General features: G+C 38.7%; 1 protein-coding gene across 4 annotated transcripts in view; it reads right to left on the reverse strand.

The window, feature by feature from the left end:
* Positions 1-25481, reverse strand: part of BANP (BTG3 associated nuclear protein) — a 135833-nt gene that overhangs the window by 91773 nt on the left and 18579 nt on the right. For all 4 annotated transcript variants that reach the window (XM_071756550.1, XM_071756549.1, XM_071756548.1 and 1 more), the window contains 3 exons: positions 13881-14003; positions 12915-13090; positions 556-795 (listed from right to left, as the gene is read on the reverse strand). In XM_071756550.1, the coding sequence (XP_071612651.1) occupies positions 556-795; positions 12915-13090; positions 13881-14003 (539 nt within the window). The remainder of the gene's footprint in view (positions 1-555; positions 796-12914; positions 13091-13880; positions 14004-25481) is intronic.

Raw genomic sequence — 25481 nt, forward strand, 5'->3', positions numbered from 1 at the left:
AAAAGACTCAAAAATACTGGAGCAGGCAGAAGGGCATTAGTCTCACATGCATCCCTGTTGTGAATCCAAAGACTTTAAGGTATTTAATCTTTAGCAGAGGTGGCACATTTCTTCCATCTCAATGTCAGCAAGCCTTTTGAAATAACGCACACAAATGGGAAGTGAAAAACTAACACTAAAGACTATGACAGACTTTTTTGAACACTTGAACGATATTTAAATATCGTTCATTTATTTTATTACCTGTTTCATCATCTGAGAATGCAGTATTTCTCTGATATTTACTACATGTGGTGCGCTCACACCCAGGAGTTGCAGAGAAATCTGAATTCGGATTTCAAGAGTGAGGAGTTTCTGGTAACACCCACAAGCTAAATTAAACCAGTTCATCAAGATTCCTGAACAACAACAAAACAAAACAAGAACCAAACCTAACAAAACATCTGTCTGGCAACAACGACACAAACCCAACTCTTCCAAAATGTGTTTTAAGTGCAAGTAGCAGACAGTTTCTGCCCTACCCACGGAGCAGAAATTCAAGCGTTTTCTACTCACAGCGAATTCCGTAAATCATGAGAGGATCCAGCTGCTTCTTCCCGTGCTTCCCCTGGCCTGAGAGGTTGGAGATGGCCTGGATTTCCCGATGGAAGAGGTAATCCAGCAGGGTCAGGGCCATCTTCTCAGCAGTGCGACAGTTTGTGCTGATGTGCAGCATGTCAGCAGGGGTGATGGGGCAGCGCACCCGCATCTCGGGGTTGTTCTCATCTCCCAGCCACGTCCCGTTGGGGTAATCCTCTGGAAAGAGAGAGGGGGGAAATTCTAATTGTGGCACAGAATGGAACTCCTCGGGTTCAAGTTACAGGCAACGTTTCACAAGTTGCCACGAGGTCTTCCAGTTTTCCTCCCAGCCTCCATAAATTACTTTAAAATTGAGCTTGACTAACAGGCTCACAGGAGTCGCTGCAGACTGGAAGTTCTTCTCAAATCCCCACCAAGAGTGACCAAAAATTATTGCCATGAATGTTCTGGCCTACAGGAGCAACTGGTGCAATTAGTCCAGATGTCTAACTTGCTCTCAGATTTCTTCTTGAAGTGTCTCATACCAGGGGCCAACAGCTGGAAGAGCAGAGCACACTGAACTCAGTGTTCCCTTTCATCAACTCAGCCTTCCCCTAAAAATGAAGATTGCTGCAAGCCCCTCATATTCTTCAAGTACAGCTGATTTTGAGAAGCTAACAGCTCTGAACCACATTTTCCCCCAAAAGCATCAGATTAAAATGATTTGAAGCAAGATTATAAATTTAAGGAATTGTAATAAATAGGGGCAGTAACTTAATCGCTCAAAAAGGGTATTTCAAGCAATAACAATCATTCAAAATGCAGCCAGAAATCCCAATTGAAATTTTTTCTTCAGATTTACTGGCCAGTAGTGTAGATTTTCTAAACACAGCATTTACCAAGGAACAGGCCCAGAACAAAGATAATGAATCAACCACTAATCACCTGCCAAGTGCATCTTCCCTTCTATACCCTTGCAATGTAAGGGCAGCAGCAGCAGCAGAACTATTCCTCACTTCTCTTGTGTATGGACACAGATTTTGTATATAAAGAAACCTTTTGATTTCTGTCCCAACCTCTCAGTTTGGTGGGGGAAAAAAAAAACCAAACCAATTTATTTTAAGAGGAATACTAAGTCCTCCCTGGAATTTCATCTTTGCAGACAAAGCCAGAAGTGAGTGGGTTCAGGACTAAGCAGAAATGAGAGCAGAGCTCCTAAGGATGACAAATCCCTTCTGACATGGAGGATGCAACACAGGACCCAGTATGAGACTCCTTCCAAATAAACCCAAAATTTCCAGCACAAATCTTGACAATGCTAGCAGGAACTGGATAGAACAACATTCCTGTACTATTCCAGTGGTCACTGACACACAACATTTGGACTTGATTTCTGTGTTTGCTCAACTCTGCGGAGTAAAACAAAGTTTTCTGACTGAGCAGTCACTCAGCCCTTCCACACCAGAGCTTTATAGCATTGCATGGTTGTTTCAAACACCTTCAGAGTGGTAGAAAAAAATCAAGTCATTCAATTACATGATTTATCTTTCATTAAATGCCTTTAAAGTAACGTTTTATGGCATGTACACATTCACAGATTCCTGGTTTCCATAACCCTTCTAGTCACAAAATAAGAGTGGTAGAGTTCAGAGAGATGAACAGAACCTTTTCACATGGAACAGGACCCCTGAGCCAGCAGCATCTTTATTTCCAAGTCCTGGTATAGGTTAAGCAGCCTGCACTTTAGTTGACTACAAGCCAAAAGTATGCAATAAAAAGTAACATAAAAGCAACCCAAACACTAAAGCAACACTTTTCCAACGTGACCTTTGGGTTGAGTCATACCACATGTCAGATGGAACTTTATTGCAGTGAAAAATGATGGTATGAAACAAACACTGCATTATGCAATACTGATACATCATTATAAACATCAGGTTATCAACCATAATAATTTGTAAGGAAACATTTTTTACTGATCTATGTAGCAGCAAGTCCCTCTAACTTTTTTCCGTCGAAATCAGAACTTAATGCTCTGTTCTGAATATATTTTATGCACTCCCATTTGGTTTTTTGTATGTTTTTTAACCTAATTTTTTAATCCTGAACTATGTAATAGGGCACACTGTTTTCTGCTCACAGTACCAGGTATCATCTGAAAAATAATGTGGTTCTGATTAATCATGACTTATTTTGAATGCCACCGTGTCTGGTCTCACCACAAGTCTGGTTAACATTATCAGGCAAAACAGTCTGTTCCTGAAAATAAACTCACTATTTTATAAAAATTTGGGCTGAGTGGGTAAAGCAAAAGTATCCCTGGATATATGTGTCAGCTTTTCAAAGAAATTCTAGAAAGCCTGAGTGATTGTACATCCTATCAAAATCTTACTGCCTTCCCAGTTCACAGAATTTACTGTTAGAGTTACTTCTACTCACAGAACACCTTTCACCTGCAATCCTGTTTAACAAATGTTGTCCACCTACAGGAACTAAAGAATTGTTCCAATTTGCAAAGTAATCTCATTTACTTTCTTACTGGCATGGAGTCCAGAACATACTGTTTTCACCACATGTAACTGCTCTTTTATTGCTAACAGCCTGGAAAAAAAGACACTATCTTGTTATTCTCACTTAAGAACACAAGCCCCACACACAGTAAATTATCTTTTGCATTTTCTTCCTGCTTTAAAAGCTTCAACAGAAAGGGAATTTGCTTTATAATCATTTTGCATTAGGAGGAACTTGCATGACTAAAGTTAACCATGACTCTACTGACTCCCTGCAGCTACTTCAGGGCACAAAAGCTAAACTATTCCTTATCTTCTATGGAAATAATTCCTACCTGCCTGCCTGCACATCTGGCACTTGGCATAGAGCAAATATGATGAGATTGGCACACAAAAAACCTGGTGAAAAGAGAAGGTACAGTTCCAGTTATAAGGAAGGCAGAACTGCTCTGAAAAAGGGGTCTGCTATGGAATACAGACTGAATGAGGGAAGAGGAAAAAAAGATGGGGAGTTTCTCTCTGAACAATTAAGTGCATAAACTGTATTGATTCAAGCTGCACCACTTGAAGCTCCTTGTACTCACACATCCTTTTATGCTTATTGAAATGGCTCTTTAAGTGCATAATCAGGAATTCTGTGTCATACCTAGATAAAATCTAGATGAGTCAGGTTATTTAGTACATACACTGCAACATCCAGATACTGAGTCAGGACTCCTCCAGGCACTGTAAAAACCACACAAAGCTGCTGCTTTTCCTTACTGCCTTCCACAAAACAGGTACATGAAGGGTTGGGGAGGAACATGACTTTTCACACAAAGCATAAGTGCACACATTCATCTGTAACTCAGCAAATCAGAAACCTTTTTTTGGTTTGCCCTGAAGTATTTTGCTTTCATTCATTTTCCTAATGGCCTTCCTGCACTTGGAGTCTCTTTGGAGTGCTATGTGGAAAGGCACTTCCTTGAGGTTTTTTTTTTACACCAAATTTACATCATCAGAGAAGGGGCTCTTGATCGTTTCTACTTCCACTGTTAAAAGTCCTGACATTTTTATCTGATCTCTCTCTCCTCAGGAGCTCTTTTCCATGACAGACAATTTCTAGCTCCTCTTCAGTGTTATTTTGGAGATCAGAAAATTTGCCCTTATCTCTATTCTAGCGAATCCAGAAGTAGTTTGCTTTTCGATGCTGTTTTCAAATCTTTTTTTTTTACTCTATGAAGTCCATTTCTTTTATCTCCCAGCACAGCTGACCATCCCCCTGTTTGAGGAGGAGAGGCAGCTGGGGCTGCTGCACCAACACTCATCTCTATGGAAACAGGACAAAGATTTAAGGTTAGGATCAAGAAAACCTAAGTCAGAAGAACAAAAAGCAGACACGGGGGCTTTCAGACTTGCTCTCAACCTCTCTCTGTACTTTCCCACCCAGGGAGATGACAGACACTTCACTGGTACCTCCTGGTACTTCACAGGTACCTCCTGGGTCCCATTCCCCTGGTTTGACACCTGAGCATTAGCAGAAAGAGCAGAAGCAAAGTTGGGCTCCAGCCTCTCACTAAGTGATGGCAATTAAACCAAGGGAAAACACAGGGAAACATCTGCCCACATAAACACTTGAATTACCACCTTCTCCTATTCCAGTTGTGTTGATTTTATTAACAAGGCACAGGGAAAACCTGGCAGTGGCAGCAGAGAACAGGTAGCTGCAGAACAAAGGCAGAAAGATCAATTAACCAACGAAAAAACTCAGCATTCCACATCCTAACCAACAACCCCCCCCCACTTAGTTAATATTTTGGCTGATGTGTAGCCAAAATCTTTTTAAATCAAGCCATCTTTTGAAATCAACTTCTGTCAATTAGCCTGAGTCCTTTGCTCCTGCAAGAGTTCCCAGGATAGTGATTAACACAGAGCTCTGGCTTTATGAGCTAATTAGCATTAAAGATAAAGAAGAGAGTGGCAATCAGGCTGCATGTTAACCTGCACATCTAGCAATATGGTTTGAAACTTGTGCTATTAAAAAAAATAAATTAAAAAAAAAAAAGGGTAAAAAACCCTAGCTTTAAAGCTATGTTCACCAAAACCTCCTCCCTAAAAGAAAGAAAGAAGAATCTCCAGGTATTAAATGTATGGCACAAAGCATTTTGCTATTGATACACAGTTCCATGGTTAAACCCATGAATGAGATGAGATCCATTTCCTATGGGACTCATGGAAGGACAGGGAATTTATTCAAAGAAGTGGAAAATGAGGACTATGTGATCAACTGTAATTTACAACAATCAGCTAAAAGAAAACCAGAAACAGGTAAAATTGAGAAAATTAAAATCTGTTAGGTTGCAGGGCTTTTTAAACCATTAGCAAATGTGTTCCATGTCTGAAAAACAGATTTCTAATTTAGATTTTGCCCATTTTCTTGTTTATCTCCTCTTTATATTTAACTTAAGACCAGTTTGTTAATTCCAACCATCACTGTGACCCATACCTGGAAGAAAGCACTGGTCATGTGTTTGCTCACAATCATAAGGAGAAAACAAACAAACAAAAAAATCAATTTCTGCAGCTTCCTTCAGGTTTAAAAAGTCACTGAAGCTCTTCGGGTCTCATGGTCTCCACATCTGCCACATACAGTATTTTTTTAAGGTACAAAAATTCTGCTATTTAAAAGTTGATTGTTGCTGTCTGTATCTGGCCATAAGGAGGTTGGCAAGAGGAGCCAAGTGCTGCAGATGATGATACAACATGTGAGATTTGATCTTAGAGTGAACTGGAAAATCCTGCAGACAGATAAGTCTGGGCCATGTACAAAGAGCTGCTTGGATTCACATTTGGAAAGCCAAGGCAGAGCCCTATTTAACATTATTATTGTCAAATGACTGTTTCAGATGCAAAGTTGAAAAGACAATATGTGACTGAAATATTTTTCTTTAACTGAACAATTTTTTTTTTTTTTGACTGAACAGTATTTTTCTTTGGAAAAGTCATATTCATCCTTTAATTAACACACGATGTAAACTGACTTTCCTTTATCTTCTAAAAAAAACCTCCACCACACTTAGATGTCTAATTCTGTATTTCTGATACTCTCAAAATGCACTGAAAGGAATGCAGAGAGAACAGATATGATACAAAACCATCACACAGGGTGCCAAATACTGTGTCACTGCATCGAGTCTAAAGTTCACTGAACCAAATTCTAAATCAATGGGTCTTGGTATCTTATTTATATCACTTAAAAACAACTTTCATGGAGCTCTGTTCAAGAGCAGATCACATACTTGGGAGATACTAAGGACAGTGTGTTTCTTTCTTTGTGATTTCAAAGTCTTGGCTTTAGCATCAACATTTTTTAAAACTATCTATCTATCTCCTTTTAAAGCAGCATAGGGACATTCTTGTACCACAAAGACAAGAGGTCCAGCTTTTCTTTTTCCTTCCAGATGAAAAATAAAGTACAAACTCCATTGTGAAAGACTTAAAAGGATAATATAATGTGCATTAATGTTTTGGGAATAGATGTTCCTCTTGTTTGTACAGTAAGTCACAGATTAAATATTTTAAATTCTATTATATTGCTAAAACTCGTAAGTTAAAAAGTTTAGACAAATACATTTGAGAATGTCAGAATATTTTTTAGCAGATTTGTGGTCAGCACTAAAGTGCATATGGTTGCCAGGTTATAGCTTAAACTGAAAACCAACCCTTGACAGGATTACAGCCACATACCAGTACCAGAGAATTCATTAAAGTCAGAAAATAATATAGGTACTTAATATCATAGGTTTAAAACTTCTGTAATTTAAAACAAGTGTGGATCTAATGTTCTTCACAGTGCTACTTTTTGCAGTGGAAGGCAAAATCCACAAGAACACACCCATGTCAGGATGGATGAGGGACTATACCCAAGGTTCTTCTTACCATGTAATCAACTAGGACTGATCTCTCCTGAGATAGGAAGGCCTGAAGCATTAATTAACAAAATAAATTCTGTGCAAGAAGGAAACTGAGTATCACCTGTACCATTCCAGGTTGGTGAAATCTAATGCAGAGTCCACAGACCTTCATAAAAGGCACAAAAACTCCTGAAAGCACAAAGTCTCCTCAAAAAAAATTAAAAAAATTCAACTCTTTCTTCTCCTGAAAGTGTAAGAAGCACAATATCTGAAAACTGAAGAGGAAAACAGTGCCATTGCATCAGTCAGCACACAACTATTAAAAAAAAAAATTCAGCATGTTCAGTATATAAAAATAAATGGTTCTCCCACTCCAAAACCATGTCAGTGAAAAGTGAAAATAATAACAAGTCTTCCTGTGCTGTTTTGGCTTGCACAATACAGTGAACAGCACAAAGTTGGAGGGTGCCCATGACATTTAAGTCACAGTTTCAATACACCTGAGACACAGCAACTCTAAATGATTGAATACACCCAGCAAATAAACCCTCACAAATGGACAACCAAGTTATTTGTGCAGTTTCTGAAGGTCTATGACAGCTCATTACAAAAACATGCACAGGGACACGAGGCCTAAATGATGCTTTTAAAATGTTCTTCATTAATCAGCTGCTCGTTGTGTTTAATCCTAATTAGAAAATTCAAGATTAAAAAAAGCACAAATTTGTTTAAACTGAGTGCACGCTGAGCTCCAAAACCAACAGTAAAAACACATTCATGTCAAAGTTAACTGGACTTCTAAAAGTGCAAAAACACATCTATCAATTGTTGACATTTACTTTAAACACTTCTTAGTGATAAATGTTTGTTTCTTATTCAATTAAATGAGAGAGATGTATAAACCACACTGGGGGGGGGGGGAAGATAATTAACAAGAAACATTCCCTACATTTTTAAAAGCTGGTTTTCTGCAGACTAAAGAAAAACCACACAGTCCCTCAGGAGAGCAGAGCAAAACCATTAATTTTCATTATATTTGTATAGTTTTCATCTACCAAAACCTTTCAGAAAATTAGCCTCTCTCCAAATTCTGAGACACTTGCACAATAACATGGTTTGTTTGGAAGTTTGACAGGTCAGGCTCTAACTTGTTTGATGGTTTCCTTCCTCCAGAAAACATCTCTGCTAAATCTGATGTACTCAGAGAATAACTACTACACAAAAGACTTCTAAAAACATGAGGACAGTTGGGTACTTCAGATTTCTAAAAGCCACACTTCAGGAAGAACAAGTTTATATGAAAACACAAAGGGGAACCTCCTGATGTAAACTGCTTAGCTACATTTCTAGCACAATCTGTGAATTACCCACAGAACTTTGATGTTCAAAAATCAGACAGAGAAAGAGAAAAGAAAGGTTAACTAAAAAAAATCTTAAGCCTGGTTAAATGCACTGTAGGAGAGTTTCACAGCTGTCAGAAGGGCTCTCCAAAAGCTCTTCCAAAACAGCACTTCTTAGCTAAGATTATAAGCAAGATAATTATACAGCAACAAAGATCTCTGGTTTGAAACAAGGACTCTCAGTTCAAGAAACTACCTGTTTAAACATCACTAATGTATTGTGTTCAAAATATAAAGAGGATTTTTTTCCAAAATCAAAAGAATAAAGAGAAAAGAGATGGGCAATGATTAAGTCAATTAGACCTCACTGACAGTGCTTCCAATTAACATTTTAGCAGTGATGGAGCAGTTTAAATTGCCAGAATAGAGCAGCTGGGCACAGCTTTATTTGGTAGGTTGCATGTTTGCTGTTTTAAGACCTTTCTGCTTCTTCACTTCTACTCAAATGTGAGTTCAGGAGTGGGTCACATCAGGGCTTCTTCATTCAGTACCTTGTTTCAGCAGGAAAAAAATGTTCTTTTTTTTTTTTACTTAGGATTTAAATGAAGGTTCCAATCCAGATCTCCAGAAACCAAAGATTCAAAGCTAATCAGTTTTAAGCTCATGTCCTATCCCCACTGAAACTCTGAGAGGATCAGTGGCATTCAACTCTTTCAACACTGTCTCTGGAAGAAGGTGTCTTCCTAAAAGAGAAGTTTGGCAAAGCAGAATTTTGAGCTTTGATCTTAGGTATTAAATTATCCTCCCATTTGTAGAAATGTAATTTTACATCTAAAGCAAATGGTTATAAAATTAGACTACTGTTTATACATCCACATCAACTGCTCCTCTCCAATTTCCCCAGCAGATTCACTTGGGCTGCACCAGAGTTCCAGAAGAAAAGACACACTGACCATGTGCATGCAAAACAACAACCTAACAACTAATCACTTCTGACAGTTATTATTGTCTTTAGGATAAAATAAGAATTTAAATGAACAAACACTATTTCTTGGTTGGCTGAATGAGGATACTGTTGGTATTTTCTATGCCAAAAATGTGACATTCATAAAAACAGTAAATTACTTCCTAGTGTGCTTTCTGGCCTATTTTAATCTGACTGGTAATTAAATACTGAAAAATTCTATTCTTGATGGGTTTTATCTTCAACTGTGCAAGATTACTTCCCAAAAACCCCTTCTAGAACTGCAGTGCAGTGAATACATCAGGTGGTGATATTACCATCACATGAAAGGACACTAATTATTCCAAGATAAAATTTGGAAAAAAAAAAAAAAAAAAATCACCAAATTTCACAGAAATTAAGAGATTCAGTATCTCTAGGTGCTTTCAGTTCATTGACATTACATCTTAAAAGGTACATTTCCCAGGTGATTAACTGCATCTGTAAAATGGGAGAGCATTTTCAATTTTCTGAAATGCAAAAGAAAGAATCAAGTAATTGCTGCTCAGAGAAAAGAGAGAATATGCCTCACTGCACATGCAAAAAGAGGAAATACAACTGAAGATGGAATAAAGTCACACATTCAGTTGGAAAAAAAAATAAATCCTTATTCTAGACCACTACTGGAGCCAGGAACTGGGCTCCACACTTCTGTATAATTATTTTTCAGAAACAGAAAGGCAATAACACCAATATTTTTAAACTACCATACCTGATTAAATGCTCTTTGCAAACAGGCAGCAGAGAGCCAGGAACCCCTTTATATAAAGTATTAACTCCATTCTGAAAACATCCCGAGGTCAATGCCATATCCAAAGTCAACTAAAGCCCAACTATAAACATGGTTTAGTTTTACTTTCTGGACACAAGAAGACAGATGGGATTCTTACTGAAAACCTCAGAGTGTAAGGGCTGAATTAAACCACTCTCCATCCCTCTGTATTTTAAAATCAGTTGAGCAGCTCCAAGTCACTGGGAATTCTTTCACAGATGATGAGAGCAAGCTGATGGGTGCTGAAACTTCTGCCTTTTACTGCTGAAGAAAACGAGTCAGCACAACAGACCTATTCTTCTTCATCACTTCCTTTATTAATAATTTCATTTCTGTGACATTCTGCAGGCTGCTTTGCTTAGCATTCCTGCTGTGCAAACACTCCTCTCCCAGCTTCGTGAGGGCAAGAAGAGGTAGGGGAGGGGGGTTACTAATCTGATTCCCAAAGCATTCATCAATCTCAAGATTTTTTTTTTTTTTAATGGATGAGCACTCAAAAAGTCTGAGGAAAATCAGATCTGAAGACATTAATGGATTAGCTGTTTCTTCAAAATTTACATATACAACAATGGCATAAAAGGCCAACATCACATTTGTCTGTGCAGATCTGTGCCAAACCACCAAGCCAAGAAGGGCACTAGAAAACAAACACCTTCCTCATGTTAAAAACTTTGTTACTGGCATAGCTAATGCAGGGCTGTATGAAATATTAACAGACCTCCACAAGGAGTACATTTTATATGTGTTTTCCCAGCACAGTATCAGCACTACCTGCAACACAATTATTTTTTTGAGAGGAATGCCTCAGACAGACTAATTCCCCATTGTCTAAAAATGAAATAATCTTCAGAAGCAACCCTGTGTCACAGCTTAGAATCATAGAATAGGCTGGGTTGGAAGGGACCTCAGAGATCATCGAGTCCAATCCTTGAACAACTACTGCTGCAGTCACTAGACCATGGCACTGAGTGCCATATCGAGTCGCTTTTTAAATGTCTCCAGGGACGAAGAGTCCACCACCTCCCCAGGCAGCCCGTTCCAATGTCTGATCACCCTCTCCAGAAAGAAATTCTTTCTCATGTCCAACCTAAACCTCCCCCGGCACAACTTGAGACCTCTTGTGCCCTCTTGTCTTGCTGAGAGTTGCCTGGGAAAAGAGCCCAACCCCCCCCTGGCTCCAACCTCCTTTCAGGGAGTTGGAGAGAGTGATGAGGTCTCCCCTGAGCCTCCTCTTCTCCAGCCTCAACACCCCCAGCTCCCTCAGCCTCTCCTCATAGGATCTGTGCTCGAGTCCCTTCACCAGCTTGGTTGCCTCCTTTGGATCTGTTCGAGGACCTCAATCTCCTTCCTGAGCTGAGGGGCCCAGAACTGGACACAGGACTCAAGCTGTGGCCTCCCCAGGGCTGAGCACAGGGGCAGAATCCCTTCCCTGGACCTGCTGGCCACGCTGTTCCTGAGCCAGCCCAGGATGCCATTGGCCTTCTTGGCCACCTGGGCACACTGCTGGCTCCTCTTCAGCTTCCTGGCAATCCAGACTCCCAGCTCCCTTTCTGCCTGGCTGCTCTCCAACCTGGCTGCTCTCCAACACAGAACAGAATCTAAAAGCTCTTCCTGAAACTGGTATCTTGTATGAGTATCCATGAGTCAAGATCCCTAGGTTCAAATGCCTTAGAGCAGCATTAGCAGAAACAAGCTGACTTGCAAGTTTTTTTTCAAGTGTCTCATTTACCACCCAGCATCCTCAGCCAGTTCAGAAATCTCTGAATGCTCTCTGAAATTCTCAGCTTCAGGCTGTCTTGAATTAATCCTTACCACTAATTGTATCCTAACCTGCTCACACCCAGCAGGCTTTGTTACCAAGAGCTGCAGTCATGCAGAAGAAACTGAATCACTCCAAAATTAGAGCCCTTCTGTTTAAATGTTAGAGATCAAAAAGATGTTTACCTTCCCAATACAACTGTGCTGCAACAGTTTCCTTAAGTAACTTATTTTTCTTTGGTATATCAATGTAAACATGACCTACCACATCCATCATTGCACTTAATAAATACTCAATAATTTGTTAAAAAATAATTAGTAAAATTATTAAATGGAAATCTAGGATTCCAATTACATGCTTTGGTATAAAGAGAATCACTGATACTTTCAAACTAATCATAAAACATAATTTATCAGATCTTATTTTCACCTAAAATTCAGTGTCTCTTACCCCATATTCTTTGTGATTAAAGTATAGCAAGTAATATTCATTTCAGTACTTCAGTATCAAATAGAATATCTTTATGAGGCTCATCAAAAACTCTTAGATGTCAATACACTTGCCCAAGACCTGAGGAATTCTCAGAAAAACCTGAAGTACACACTATCCTGTTAACACAAACTTCTTTATAACAACTGTTTACAGTTCTACAGCAAGTATTTTACTCTCATAACAATTACACCAGTGGACTGGCTTAGTAAGTAACAGGAGGAGATGGACTTGTAAATTCTGTTTCCCAGAGAAGGCACTTGTTTCACTGAAATAATACTTCAGCTTGGTGTTAGGAAATCTTCCAGGCTGCATGTGTTAATTTAAAGGCTTTAAAATACAAAGCTACACTGCTGGAGTGGGGAATACTTTTTAAATTTTACAAGTAATTTTAATTAGCTGTTCTGCTTGTAAAAATTACTATAAAAAAAACCACCTAAAAGAACAAACCAAATGATTCATTCAGATGAATCCTGGTGCTTGCTGCATAAAAATTCAAGGTTGGACCCATGAGATGACCTGTGAAGCTTCCAGCTGAATCCCAGCTCATCCCACCACCACCTTTACTGCTCAGAGTTAGGTCAGCATACCTTCAGAGTTGAGAGTAATTAGAGTGACATTGTTCCCAATACTTTGGCTTCCTAATTGTCCACTGTTGGAAACTGAGTCACTGGCCTCAGAGCCACTCTCTCCATCTTCATTGTGACTGTCGTCGTGTCCTGGGACTTTCACCACTATGGTGTTCTGCCTACGTCCAGGAACAGCACTATGGAAAAGAAAAGGAGGAAAAACACAATCCTTTTTTGGGAAAACACGATCCTTCAGCACGAATAGCACCATTTTTCCTTACTTGGGAATTGAAAACACTATTTGACAAAATTAAATGTATTTTAAAAGCCTCTTCTTTTAAATAAGCCTATTCCTGTTGTTCTGGTTTGGGCTAATTAACTCTACCCTGCCCCAAATTAAGACATTTGGCTATAACTAAAAGCTATCCAGCAAAATAAAATGGAGGGAAAATGGCAGAAGGATTAAAAAATTTTAGATGCACACTTTCTAATTTTGAATCGACAGAAGTCGAGGCACAGCGTGCAAAACAAAACTTAAATAATTTATTAAAACCTATTATTTAATAGCATTTTCCACCCAGAACCTCCAGCTCCACTTAACTTCAAAACTGCATTAGACAGTACAAATTCTAAGAACCCTTCCTGGGCTGCTGCATCTTCTTTCTTCTGGTGAAACAGATGTTGGCAAGTTCCCAAGTGATGCTGATGAAAAAAATCCGTGGCTATGGGCACTCTTTCTGTCAGCTGCCAACCAAGCAGACCTAATCCCAGCTCCTCCAAGGTGTTCTCTCCCCATCAAGGGTGAAGCATTTACTGCTGACAGAGGATTTCCCCCAGCACAACTGTCAGACAGTTCAGTGCTTCCCCCCCACCTCTATTACCTAAACCATCCCTCAATTCTGCACTGCAAATTCCTGCTGCAGAGGCTGGTACTGATCTTTCAGAGGAGGGGAATGAAGGAGGAAGATTCCTGGAAGTGCTACTGACTTGCTGAGGATATTTTCCAGGGAATCTGCTGCTCTGCTCAGTGGCTCCTCCTGCCCAACCATCTTGGCTACAATGGAATTCTGCCGGTCGTTGTTCAGTATGACTGTGGTCTGAGGGACAACACTACAAGACAAAAATGAGAGAGGAAAATGGAAGGTGATGGAGCAAAGCTTATAAATAAAACATTCACGGAGGCTTGGCGTTCAAACAGTCTGCTTCAAACCAGAGCCCTTGCTCCCAGCATCTCAGTTATGTATCAAAAGGCTGAGGTTGGTAATCCATCAGATTTGACATCCGTACCATTTCAAGAACTCAGAAATTCTTTCAGAGGACAGATGGCTTCAGTGGAGTTATATAAAAGTCCACGACCCCTGGCAACGTGATAAAGAACTCCTCAACTCAAGATACACAGGAGGAAGTCTGTAAAACCACAGCTCTGAAGAGCCACCAAATTCTTGTCCTGAAAAGTCTGAAAGTGAGCATTTTCAGAGATACTAATTACATGGAAATGCACCGTTTATAGAAGGAGAATTCCTAGGGGGAAAAAAAAAAAAAAGAAAGAAAAAAAAAAGTATTGCAAAATTGGATTAAGTTTGAAAGCATGTGCTGGGGCTTCTGGAGGGCAGGGAAATGAGTGGGGTTGTGGGGACATCAGAACAGGGACAGACTCTCAGTTTAAACAATGCCAAGACTGTTTCTTGCATGCATTTTACATTAAAAAAAAAAAAGTGTAAAACAAGAGAAAAGCATTTAGCATGTGAGAAACCAGAAAGGCTTCACTATCAATTATGACAACAATGCAGAAGGAAATAACTTGAGAAGCCTTGCACAGAAGAACACACTAAATCTACACTGTAAAAGTAAATAGGAATAGTTGTCTCCAGCACATCTTATCAAGTAACTTGGTTTCAGAGATTATTGCTATTATTATCACACTATTATTCAATCTTGTAAGGTGTGGTTTTGATACTTAAGACTGTTTCCACTATGCTCATGATAAACTTAAGGAGAGAATTAGGAAATTTGTGTTTTCTTCTTTCCCTTTGCTTCCAACAGTAAAGAGCCCACTATTGTTTTTACTGGTCCAACATCTCAAACATGACTGATGGTCATTTATTTTTCCTCACTGTATTCCTTGGCTAATTGTTGAAACACAAATTAAACAAATCTGATTACAGCAACTCTGTTTTTTAGAGTTGTTTTTCAGCTGTTATGAGGGTGTCTGCTTGCTTGAATATTCATAAGTCTCCATAAGACTTTCAGCACCACAGCATCCATCATTTAGATCTAAGGAAGAGATAAGGAAGTCCCAGAAGAGTTAACAATAAAGGGATCTCAACTTTGGCAGGGATCAAATGGTTGACCACAGGTTTTCTGGATGAAAAAAAGCCTCAGGGCCTAATGCCCTGCCTCCCTCTCACACTAATTGCAGCAAATGGGATTCCTCATGGGCTGCCAATGATCTCTTGGATTGCAAACCTTGGGAAGCTCTGGAAGGTGTCTGACTAATCCTAGACAAGTACAGAGTGTTCTACAGCTTGTCATGGATATGTGAAGTTCAAATTAAGCAATAAATGGAGGGGGTTCTGTTGGGTTTCTTCTACAGTTTTTGTTTTCATAGCCACCTTTTCAAAATTTTCTCCATCATCAAGAGAAAAAAAAAATCCACGCATTTCTGACTGAAAAAAAACCCAAAACCTGGCAACTTCTATCTATTTTCTCAATGTCAGCACTGCATTTTAAGAAAAACACATCAAATACTTGATAAAATACTGATCCATGGCAATGCTGGCAGTCCCCAGTCCAGCAGCAATCTGCATTCTCATTACACTTCCCAAATAGCTACGTTTGAAGTTTTTAGGGGCCAGTTTCCAATGTTCAAGAATTTTACACTTCTTTTTAGACAATGTTCTTTATCACCATCTTTCTTGCAATCACTTCTGAATGCCTGTTTAAAATGTCACTTACCAAAGCTTATTTTTAATGAACACTCTGAATAATTAATTTCAGCTGGAGAGATAAATGCAATAAAATTACATTTATAAAGTCCTTACGATTTTGCTCCTATTAAGTTTATACTTGAAAAAGAGTCTTAGCACTAAAACTTGATATAAAATAAGGAAAAGGTTGGGGGGGGTTGCCTTTTTTTTTTTTTTTTTTTTTAAAAGAATCTTCATTTTTAAGGAGGACAATCCGGAGAGTGAGCTGGATGACATACAGCTAATTTAAGTGAATTTAGAATAAGGAAATAGTTTTCTCCAACCCATCAGCACAGATTTATCCCCTCTTGAATGCATCAATGTGTGCTCAAGCTTCCTTACTTCAATGCATAAACATTTTTTGACATATATCCCTAAACACTCATTAAAAGACTGGCTGCTCTCTTAACATTTAACTTCACCCAGTCAGCAGAGTGGATTATTGACAGGAAAAATCCACTTTCACAGGTGTTTTGGGAAGAGCCACCAAGTAAAGAAACTATTTCCCTGACACCTACTTCCTTGCTATATAGCAGGAGGCAAACCTGACACCAGATACCCAAAGAAAACCTCTGCCAAATTGTCCCTCAATTGTTCAACATTTGGAACCTTGTGAGAGAAGTTTACTGAATAAACATGAAATTAAACAAGGAATTCTATGTCAAGCCAAAATATTGGGACAACCTGACAAAACCCATCAGGGGAAATCAGGCTAATGCATCCTCACACTGGATTATTCCAATTTCCTTTTTTCAGTCTGTGGATCTCATAATGAAGGTGAAGCAACTTTAATCATTACTTATGTCCTAAAATACAGAAAACAAAAATCACAAAGGAGGAGGAGGAAAGCTTCTGCTATTGACTCAGACACCAAGCAAAGCAACTCTCTCTGAGCACTGCCAGTACTGCACTCATGGAGATAGAAAGAAAATATTGAAGGAGGTCAGGAGGAGTGCTTCAGAAATCCAGTGTTATTGCACAGGCTTCAGAACTTTCCACTTGTGTTCACATATTCCTTTCCCTGCAAGCCTTAGAGCTGGTTCTGCAATTTGCCTATTCTTGGATACAATTTAGTAAAAAACCTAAAATGGACACAACCTAGAAATTTTATTATATTTAGGGAATTTTTTAAAAATGCAGTTTACCGAGTAATTTATTAAACAACAGGTGAAAATATTTTTTAAAATAAACACTAGATAATTATTTTCATGTGTGCATGTTTAGCCTCTGTGGGGTACTGTACTACAAATGATGGGTTTATATTTTGCATAAGAAAATTGCTGCCAAAAGTGATTTTCAGTATGGAAAACGTGTGAGTCATTGATATGATCATTAATCTTAACTGCTGGTTTTTCACTGCCAATAACCTGGCAATCACACAGAACACAGCCAATGGAATAAAAGAACTTTTGGCAATCCCAGGACCATCACCTCCTCCTCTTCCCAGATGAGGTTTTCATTTAGAGAGAAAAACAAAGCAAAAGGAAGTGCCATTTCTATCTTCCACAAGAGACAAGATCAAAAGCATTGCTCCAAATGGATGCAAATCACACGTGAAAAAATCTCAAGACTGAAATTTTCAGGCAATATGAATAAACACCAGTTCATGGAGTAACTACAGCAGTGCTCAGTATGGCAGAGAAAAGGGAGTCCTCTGGTTTTAGACCATCCTAAGCCTCTGCAAATAGGTAAAGAAGAGCTCAGAGAACATATCCTACTGCTGCTACACCTGTGTAAGAATAATTCATGGTTATAAGGGCCTCAGTGTGTGCTCCTTATCTGGAGGGCAGAGCTCCTGAGGACACCATTCCCACCTCCCTCTAGTGAACATGTTAGAAATAAAATAAAATATCAAAATCAATATCAAAATAAATCAGGAAGGCAGGAGTTGGAGTTACTGCTGGTAGACTGATTGTACTAAAGGCAGCCAAAAACTGCCTTCAGGGAAGTGAGACTGGGAAAGAGACCTTGAACTCCAGTGTCTTCCAGTTTAGTCCTGGGGCAACCAGGAAGACTTCAATGGATGGGAGAGGGCTCTGGAGGAATATCACAATTAGTGAAGAAAAAAGAAAGAAAATCTGAATGTTTTTTGAATGACATAGAAAAAAATGCCACGCTTCTAGTGTGGTGTTTTCCTTATTTTGTTTTCCTTTTTTGTATTTTACTAAGACCTGTGTTCATCTGAAAGAACAGCCACTCTTTGGATCTTTTCATCACTCTTCAGGAAGATGTTAAAATGCTCCTTCCTCTTCCTGACCACTGCTTCCTCTGCCTCCTGCACATCCTGCTAGGATCCTCTATCCAAACAGGAATGAGAAAACTGGCTGAAGAGTTTCCACTGGTGTACACCTGGTATACATGAACAGAACCATGAGGGGGCAAAACACACACAGAGTCACACTGGATTTATGCCAGAAAAAAAGAAAAAACAGAACAGAGCTCCTCATCTCTCAAACAAAGAATGCAAACCTGCCAACAACCAACCATTCAAAGATGAAGTCCAGGGGGACACCTGCTGTAGGGTAGAGAGCTGCTTGGGCACTTGAACAGTTAACATTTTAAGGTCTCTAAACTGTACATTTGCCCAGTCCCAGCCCAGTGCCAGAAAAGCAGCAGTGTTATCCATCATTGTCAGTAACAGTTCAGCCATCAAAAATTATCTTTGGATTCTTTGCATCTGGAACATCACATAAGAGCAGACATCCTAAAGACAGAGCTAATGATTAGGGCCCACATAAAACCAAGCCAAAGTACACCAGCCATCACTGGAGAGAGATTCATGGATCTGGAAACTGAGAAAGCTGTAATCAATTTATAATAAAGATAAAGCAAATCCAGAGTTTATTAAAACATAGTGTTAACAGTTTAAGACCGTTTAACATCAATTTTCCAGCTGAAAGAAGAGCCAGACATTTTCCAAGTTACAGAATACATCTATATAAAGCTCACTGTACTCAGCCTTACCTACAGAGATCCTCTGAGCTGGCTGACAAGCAGAAAGATAGGAATTACTAGTTTTAACACCAATTTTAACTACTGTTAAAAACTGTTGTGGAGTATTCTGCTCTGGGAGAACCAAACCACACCTCTACAACCCAGTGTAACCATCTGGAAACAACACCACCCATTTTCAACTAGTTCACCAACTAACCAACACCCAGATAACACTACAAGTGACCCAAAGAACTTAGCACTTGAAGTCAAGGTTCTTACTTCAGGGATTTTACACCTCTCTGGTAACACAAACAACTTCATAACCCCTTTAGGTTTCTTTCTTCTAAGAAAGGAGCAAACAATTTATTTTATTTTGAACACAACTGAAGCTCCATAAAAATTTAATGCATAGTGAAACTGCATTTGTAGGCTTGGCTGATGCTGAACACAGTTACTATGAATGGAATTATCTACTGCAGGCTTAGGGCTAAAGTAGAAAAAATTGGTGTGCTTTTAGAAAACATTGTAGGAAACAAAAGTAAAGACTTTGAATTCCTTATTATACAATTAGCTACTTCAATCATTTCTTCTCCAAATTTTCTTACAAATTCCAGCATGAGTATATTGTGACTTGCATGCCACAAGAAGTCTGGGGATGAAGGAAGCAGAATTATGACATTAGTTACAGTAACTGCAGCCTTGATGTTCACCAGATAAACTGCAAATAAATAATTAGGTTTCTGCAAGAAGAACTCAAACACACAGCCAATTTGTGCATAGCTTCTATCATGTATCTCTGTTTTTCTTGGTTTTCATACATACCCCAGCAGTTCTGCACACCTGCCACCACACACATTTTTATAGGAAGGCCAAGGATGCTGCTACCCTGTGGGCTGGTCCTGATTCTTTGGTTCCCACATACCCTGAGGGGATGTTAAAGAAACCACTACAAATGATATAATTTTAAAAATTATTATGTGCAGATTTCCTGTCTCATACTCCACCCTTCACTATGGAACAAAGAGACTGAGCTAAAGATATGCAAAAATGTACAGTTCCACAAAAAGGAAAAATTCTCTTTGGAAAGGCATTCAGATTCCAAACAGTGTGCTTTTTACCTTTGGAAATGTATCAGTTAAATAGCATCTGCTGCCAAAAAAAGCAGATGGGAGACTGGCTCTTTGCCACCTCACCAACCTTGCCGAGACCTTGCTAAGATGTTAGGATGTTTCATCCTTTTAAATCTCTCTGTAGTTCCTTTCCATCTCACTTTAAGGCTAGGACTCTCCAAAAATACTGGAAGTTACTTCTTTTAAAACTGGACTATGTATTATTTGCCATAAGTAGCAAGATCAGTCGTTTTTGCAACTTGAAAGCAACAGTATTACTGGTACTTTAACTGGGTGCCAACTGGTACACAAACTATTTTGAAACTCAAATTTCTGACATTTCCAAAGGAAGATGTAAAATTGCCCCCTTTAAATCACAAATTATCCAGCTGCTCTCCTCTTCATTCAATTAAAAACCCCAACTTACAGGACAAGTTTCCAGGGAGTATTCTTAATGGTGAATTTTCAGACTCCCAAGCATCTCCAGAGACTGTAACCTTAAAAATATTTAAATTCTCAACACTGGAATCCAAACTAATATATAAGGCTTTTCTGCCCCCTTCTGTTTATTACATGATTGATAAATTACTTACACATAACATACACTTCCACAGTCTGCTACACTGCTTCAAGTATATCGAGGTATTTAGAGTCTCACCAACATATAATCCTAATAAACATTTTCATCAATTTTCCAACATTTGTGAGGTAAAGGCTGTCTGCTTTCATTTAAAGCAATAACTCTTTTCAGTTGTTTGTTCAGGAAAAAGGAAAACCTGTAGCCATATGAAGGCATTTGTCCTGAACCAGATTTCAAGTCATGCACTCTTTATATTTATTTCTTGAATGCAATAGCTGGCTGTGCCCCAGGAAGCACAGCATTAAAGTAAATGTTCTACTTACCCCAGAACTCATTTGCTACGACCCTACAGGAGTTGGCAAAGGGGTAGGTTAATCCTGATTTTAATACTACTATAATTGGGTTTAAATATTCTAGGACACTGATAATTGTCCCCCTAATCTGTGTATACTCAAAGCCTTTGTGATCAGGATTTATGCCTCTTTTCCACTCTCAGATACCCTTACAGCCAGAGGATGTTGGTTCCTAAATTGTCCTGGCACAAGGGGCAGATTCCCTGTGCATTCAGTTCTCTTTTTCTTAATTCCCTATTATGAACAGCCACATACTGCACCCAGTTTTGGGGCAAGAACTTTCACATAGGGTTTTTCTTTACAAAATTTAAAGGAAAGGTCTCAGATGCAGAGCAAAGTTCCTGTTTATGAGGTAAGTGGGAATAAATAAACTGCTTGCCCACATGTGGTTCAGAGAAAGCACAAATTATTTCTGATCCTTTAAACCTCCCCATTTAAAGGATTTTACATTTGCCATGGACAGGAAAACTTACTGTATGATTACCTGGAAATAATAAAATAGTAAGCCTTGTAGCACACCTACAGAACTGAAACCTTTATCTTTAATTTGAAGGATTATTACTTCAGCCATTATTGTCAGGATCCATTGCTGAAAATCTTAGCTAGCATAATATTTAAGACTTCCAAATTCTCTCTTTCTACAAGAGTATTTCTAGTCTTTCAAGCCTCACAGACACGGTCTGAACACCCAAGCCATACACATTCTGTATGTTTCTCAACCATAAGTTATCAGCTCCTACTTGCTAGGCTCTCTTTTGACTCACTGGACTGTTATAAATGGTATTTCATCAGAAACCATGAAGAAAAGCTGGACTTGGGAGAAGGAATCAACACAGTTCAAACCTTGGTCAGTCTGAAAAGTGTTATAAAGTTCCATCCCATACATGCATGAATTATTGACCTCTCCAAACCAGAGCTGAAATGTTGGTACTAAATTGTTATTTGAATCCCCTAACTGACCTTGCAGTCTCAGCCTAAATGCGATCTGGAAGTTATACATTGTTTCTGATTTTATCAAATCCCAACAAAAAAAATTACTAAACACTTGGCTCCTCAATATCTTAGTGCAACAATAATGGAATGTAAGATTCCAATGAGAACACTGCTGAGCAGGATTCTCAAGTCCAAGATGCCATTTCTCCTTAGTCCTATGTGAATTTTAACTCCCAATAGTGAAGGGAGTAAGCATTAAATCTTCACCACCTGACAGCCTGTCACGAAAAATCCTTCACTTGTTGATGGTCTGTAACAAAAACCCCCAATAGACAGATAGCAGGACAAACAATTTCAAAATATTAAGCCTCCAGCATAGATGTCCAAAGCAAAAATTACCATTGCTTGCACCACTGCTGCTGAAGATCTTGCAGGACACAGGAAATAATGATAAAAATCACTCACCAGAGTTCTTAAACTATTTTCAATATAAGGTTGCAATCTTCCTAAATATAATGAACATCAGAAATTCAGTTAATTCATTGCAGATACTTCTACACCAAATGCATATTTCCATGTAGGTAAAATTAAAATATTGTTAATTGGTTTTCTTAATGCTGTTTGGGGCCAGAATCGACCTCAAGTTGTTGAGGCTGACAAGTTCTTGTGACAAATCAGGAGACTTTGGGAAGCATTGTCATGTTTTCCAAGGAATCAAAGATGTCAAGGGTTTGGTTGTTTGGGTTTTTTTTTCATCCTGTAGCCAGAGAAACTAATTCTATGCAGCCCTGAGGGAAGAAATAGGGGCTGACATCTAAGCAAAGGATTCCTTTGTCTGATTAGCTCAGTTTCATAAACTGAATTTTTGAATGCAAGACAGAACTGTAATTTCCAGATAAACATCTCTACTACACCTCAAGAAGGTACTTGGGTTTTTTACCTATCCCACTTAGATATTGGAAGCCACAGCAGTTCTTCCAGACTAAAATAATGCTCACCACTTGCTGGCATTACAAGGTGAGAGTAGCTCCATTCCTTCATTTTAAAAAAGCCATACAAAATACACTTCATAAATTCAGCTTGAAAATGAGATGGGGTGAGTATATCCATGTATGTGGTTTTATATATAGATGATATAGATATATACAGATATAGATGTACCCACACACACAAGAATGCATGTGTCAGAATCCTCTTTATCACCTGTTTTGCACTAAGGATTAAAAAACAAAAAAAACAATGGGAGATAGAACTGAAAACAAAAGCCCCCAAAGGTATGAAAAGGCACGGGGAAGAGCAAGGAATGCAAATATAAATGGAAGTTCAGATCCTGACTCCCTTGGTCAAACTTCTGCTTTACCAGAAAGCTTTTATCAAACTATAAAATTCTGATTACATTTACATACTCTTTGAGTTGCAATGCAAATTTTAATACATTAAAAGGAGCAAAATCCCCTGAAATCATGATGTTTTAATTACCTTTACATGCTGTTAATACTGACTTTGTTCCCTTACAGTGAGAGCACCCGAAATGAACATGGTGAAAAACCAGATCAGACAATTCTGTCCTTTTCCTTCAAGCCCTTCTGTGCCCAGACATAAACAGACTGGGCTTGCATGAAAGAGCTTTTCACCCCAGGGCAGCACCAGCACCCTCAATTCTTCAGAAAACAAACCCCTTAATTTTAAACAGAATTCTTGCTGGCCGAAGCTGCAGACATGACACTTGAACTGGTAATTTAAAATAAATGTTTGCACACAGTGCCCCTGACTGATGACAGAAGGGGACAGGGTAAGGCTGATAATTTATTGGGCCCACAGGGTTGAGTCCAAACAATGACAAAAAGTTCATCTGTGGGTTTGTTGACCACTCCCAGACATAAAGGTTCCAACTGAAGATGCTGCTGGATGAGGCCCCAGAAAGAAGCTCTGACATAAAGTGTAGGAAAGGACAAATAAACCTGGCTTGTTTATAGAACATGACAAGGATTCCTGAAACTCTGATAAACTCCAAAGTTTCTCCAAATAAAACCTTTATATTACATTCTGATTAACACCCCAAATTGCTGAGTCTATTTTCAAGCCATCATCTGTAACACTCCACTCCCTCTCACCCCCTAAAACCTGGCTTAATTTTACATCTTGTGCTGAGCTGCCTGCTGAGCTGTCTTGAGGACTGAATCTGCTTCCAGGGAAATATTTTTTCAGGCCTAGAGTTTAGTGCATGAGATCAGGCTCACAGCAGGCAGAGTAATGTACCTGCAACTTGAAAATAAACCATATACCATATATCTTTCAGGACACTGTACTCCTCAATACGTGCTTTGTTTTAAACTGGCTACTTAAAAAAAAAAAAAAAAAAAAAAAAAAAATTATTAAATCTTCCTGCAAATCCTCCCTGTCTTCCTTTCTTGTATTTCCAGAAAGGCAAAGTTAGCTCTTAACTCCAGTTAAGGCCAGTAACAATCCTGAAGGTTTATAATGTTAACTTACAATTGATTTTTTTTTAAAAGGGAAGAAAAACTTGCCATAAATTAAACTTATTAAACATCACCTGATGAGTTATAGCATCAACTGCTGCAAATGTGGGAAAGAGGTTAACTTCATCCTGCAGAGACTCAACAGTCCCTTTTTAGAGAAAAGAACTGAAAAATTGCTATTCTTTTTAAAGGCCTGGATTAGCACAGTAGGATAGTTTGTTATAACCTATAAAAATCCTCATGATAAAAATTCAACCAAAAAAAGAAGCTATTAAACACTGGATAACATGAAATTAAGTTGGTCAAGAGGTTTGGAACTCACAGAAAAAAACATATATACACACAAAAAATAGAATTCCAGCTGTTTGGTTTTTACACCAACACCTGAATTTTATTTTTTCAGTTGGTTTCCTATTTTAGCCCTAAAAGCTTTATGCAGGAGCAGCCATGGTTTTGCTGAAGATCAGTTCTTCCTGCAGTTCTTTCTACCCCACAACCCCCTGGTCACAGTTTCATTTCAAACACTCTGAGCTTTCAATTTTGCATCATTTGACTGCAAAACCACTTGCAAACAAAGAAACAATCACACCAGAAACAAAGAGCTGGAACTTGGGAAATCTGGAGCCAAAAGGTTTGCCAGCTGGCGTGCTGCAAACCAAGTGGATGAACAAATCCTCTTCTTCCAAACTCATTTCACCCCACTGATTAAACTTCAGGGTAAAGCAAACATATGAATGATCTACACCTACAAAAATAAAGCAAGTTCATAAATCCCATCTGCTACATGACAGCACTGAGCCCCCTCTTTTGCATGGAGAAATATTTATTTTGGGTTTTGAGACAAAAAAAAAAAAAAAAAAAGGACCATCTGAATCATTTCCACCTTACAAAGCTGATGTCCAACCCACTACCAAGTCTTGCTCTAGGACTTTGCACAATAACTGAGTGCATTTAAAATCTGTAATTCCATTTAACTCTCCAGTTTCTACTAAAGGCATAAATGTATGACTTTATATGTACCTAGCTGTACACACACCAACCAGGATCCTCAAACAGTGAGCCACAAATTCAGGAGAGAAAGACCTAGATCTGTGTGGTCTATATTTTAACCTCAGCATGACAAAGGAAATACCTGAGCAAGACAAAACTTCCATTTTCCTCTTGATTTCCATATGTCTTCAGAAATACTTTTATTTTTAAGCATGAAAAAAAACTTTCAAATCTAAATCCTTA

This window comes from Heliangelus exortis, chromosome 13, assembly GCF_036169615.1.
Source record: "Heliangelus exortis chromosome 13, bHelExo1.hap1, whole genome shotgun sequence".
NCBI classification, from domain to species: domain Eukaryota; kingdom Metazoa; phylum Chordata; class Aves; order Apodiformes; family Trochilidae; genus Heliangelus; species Heliangelus exortis.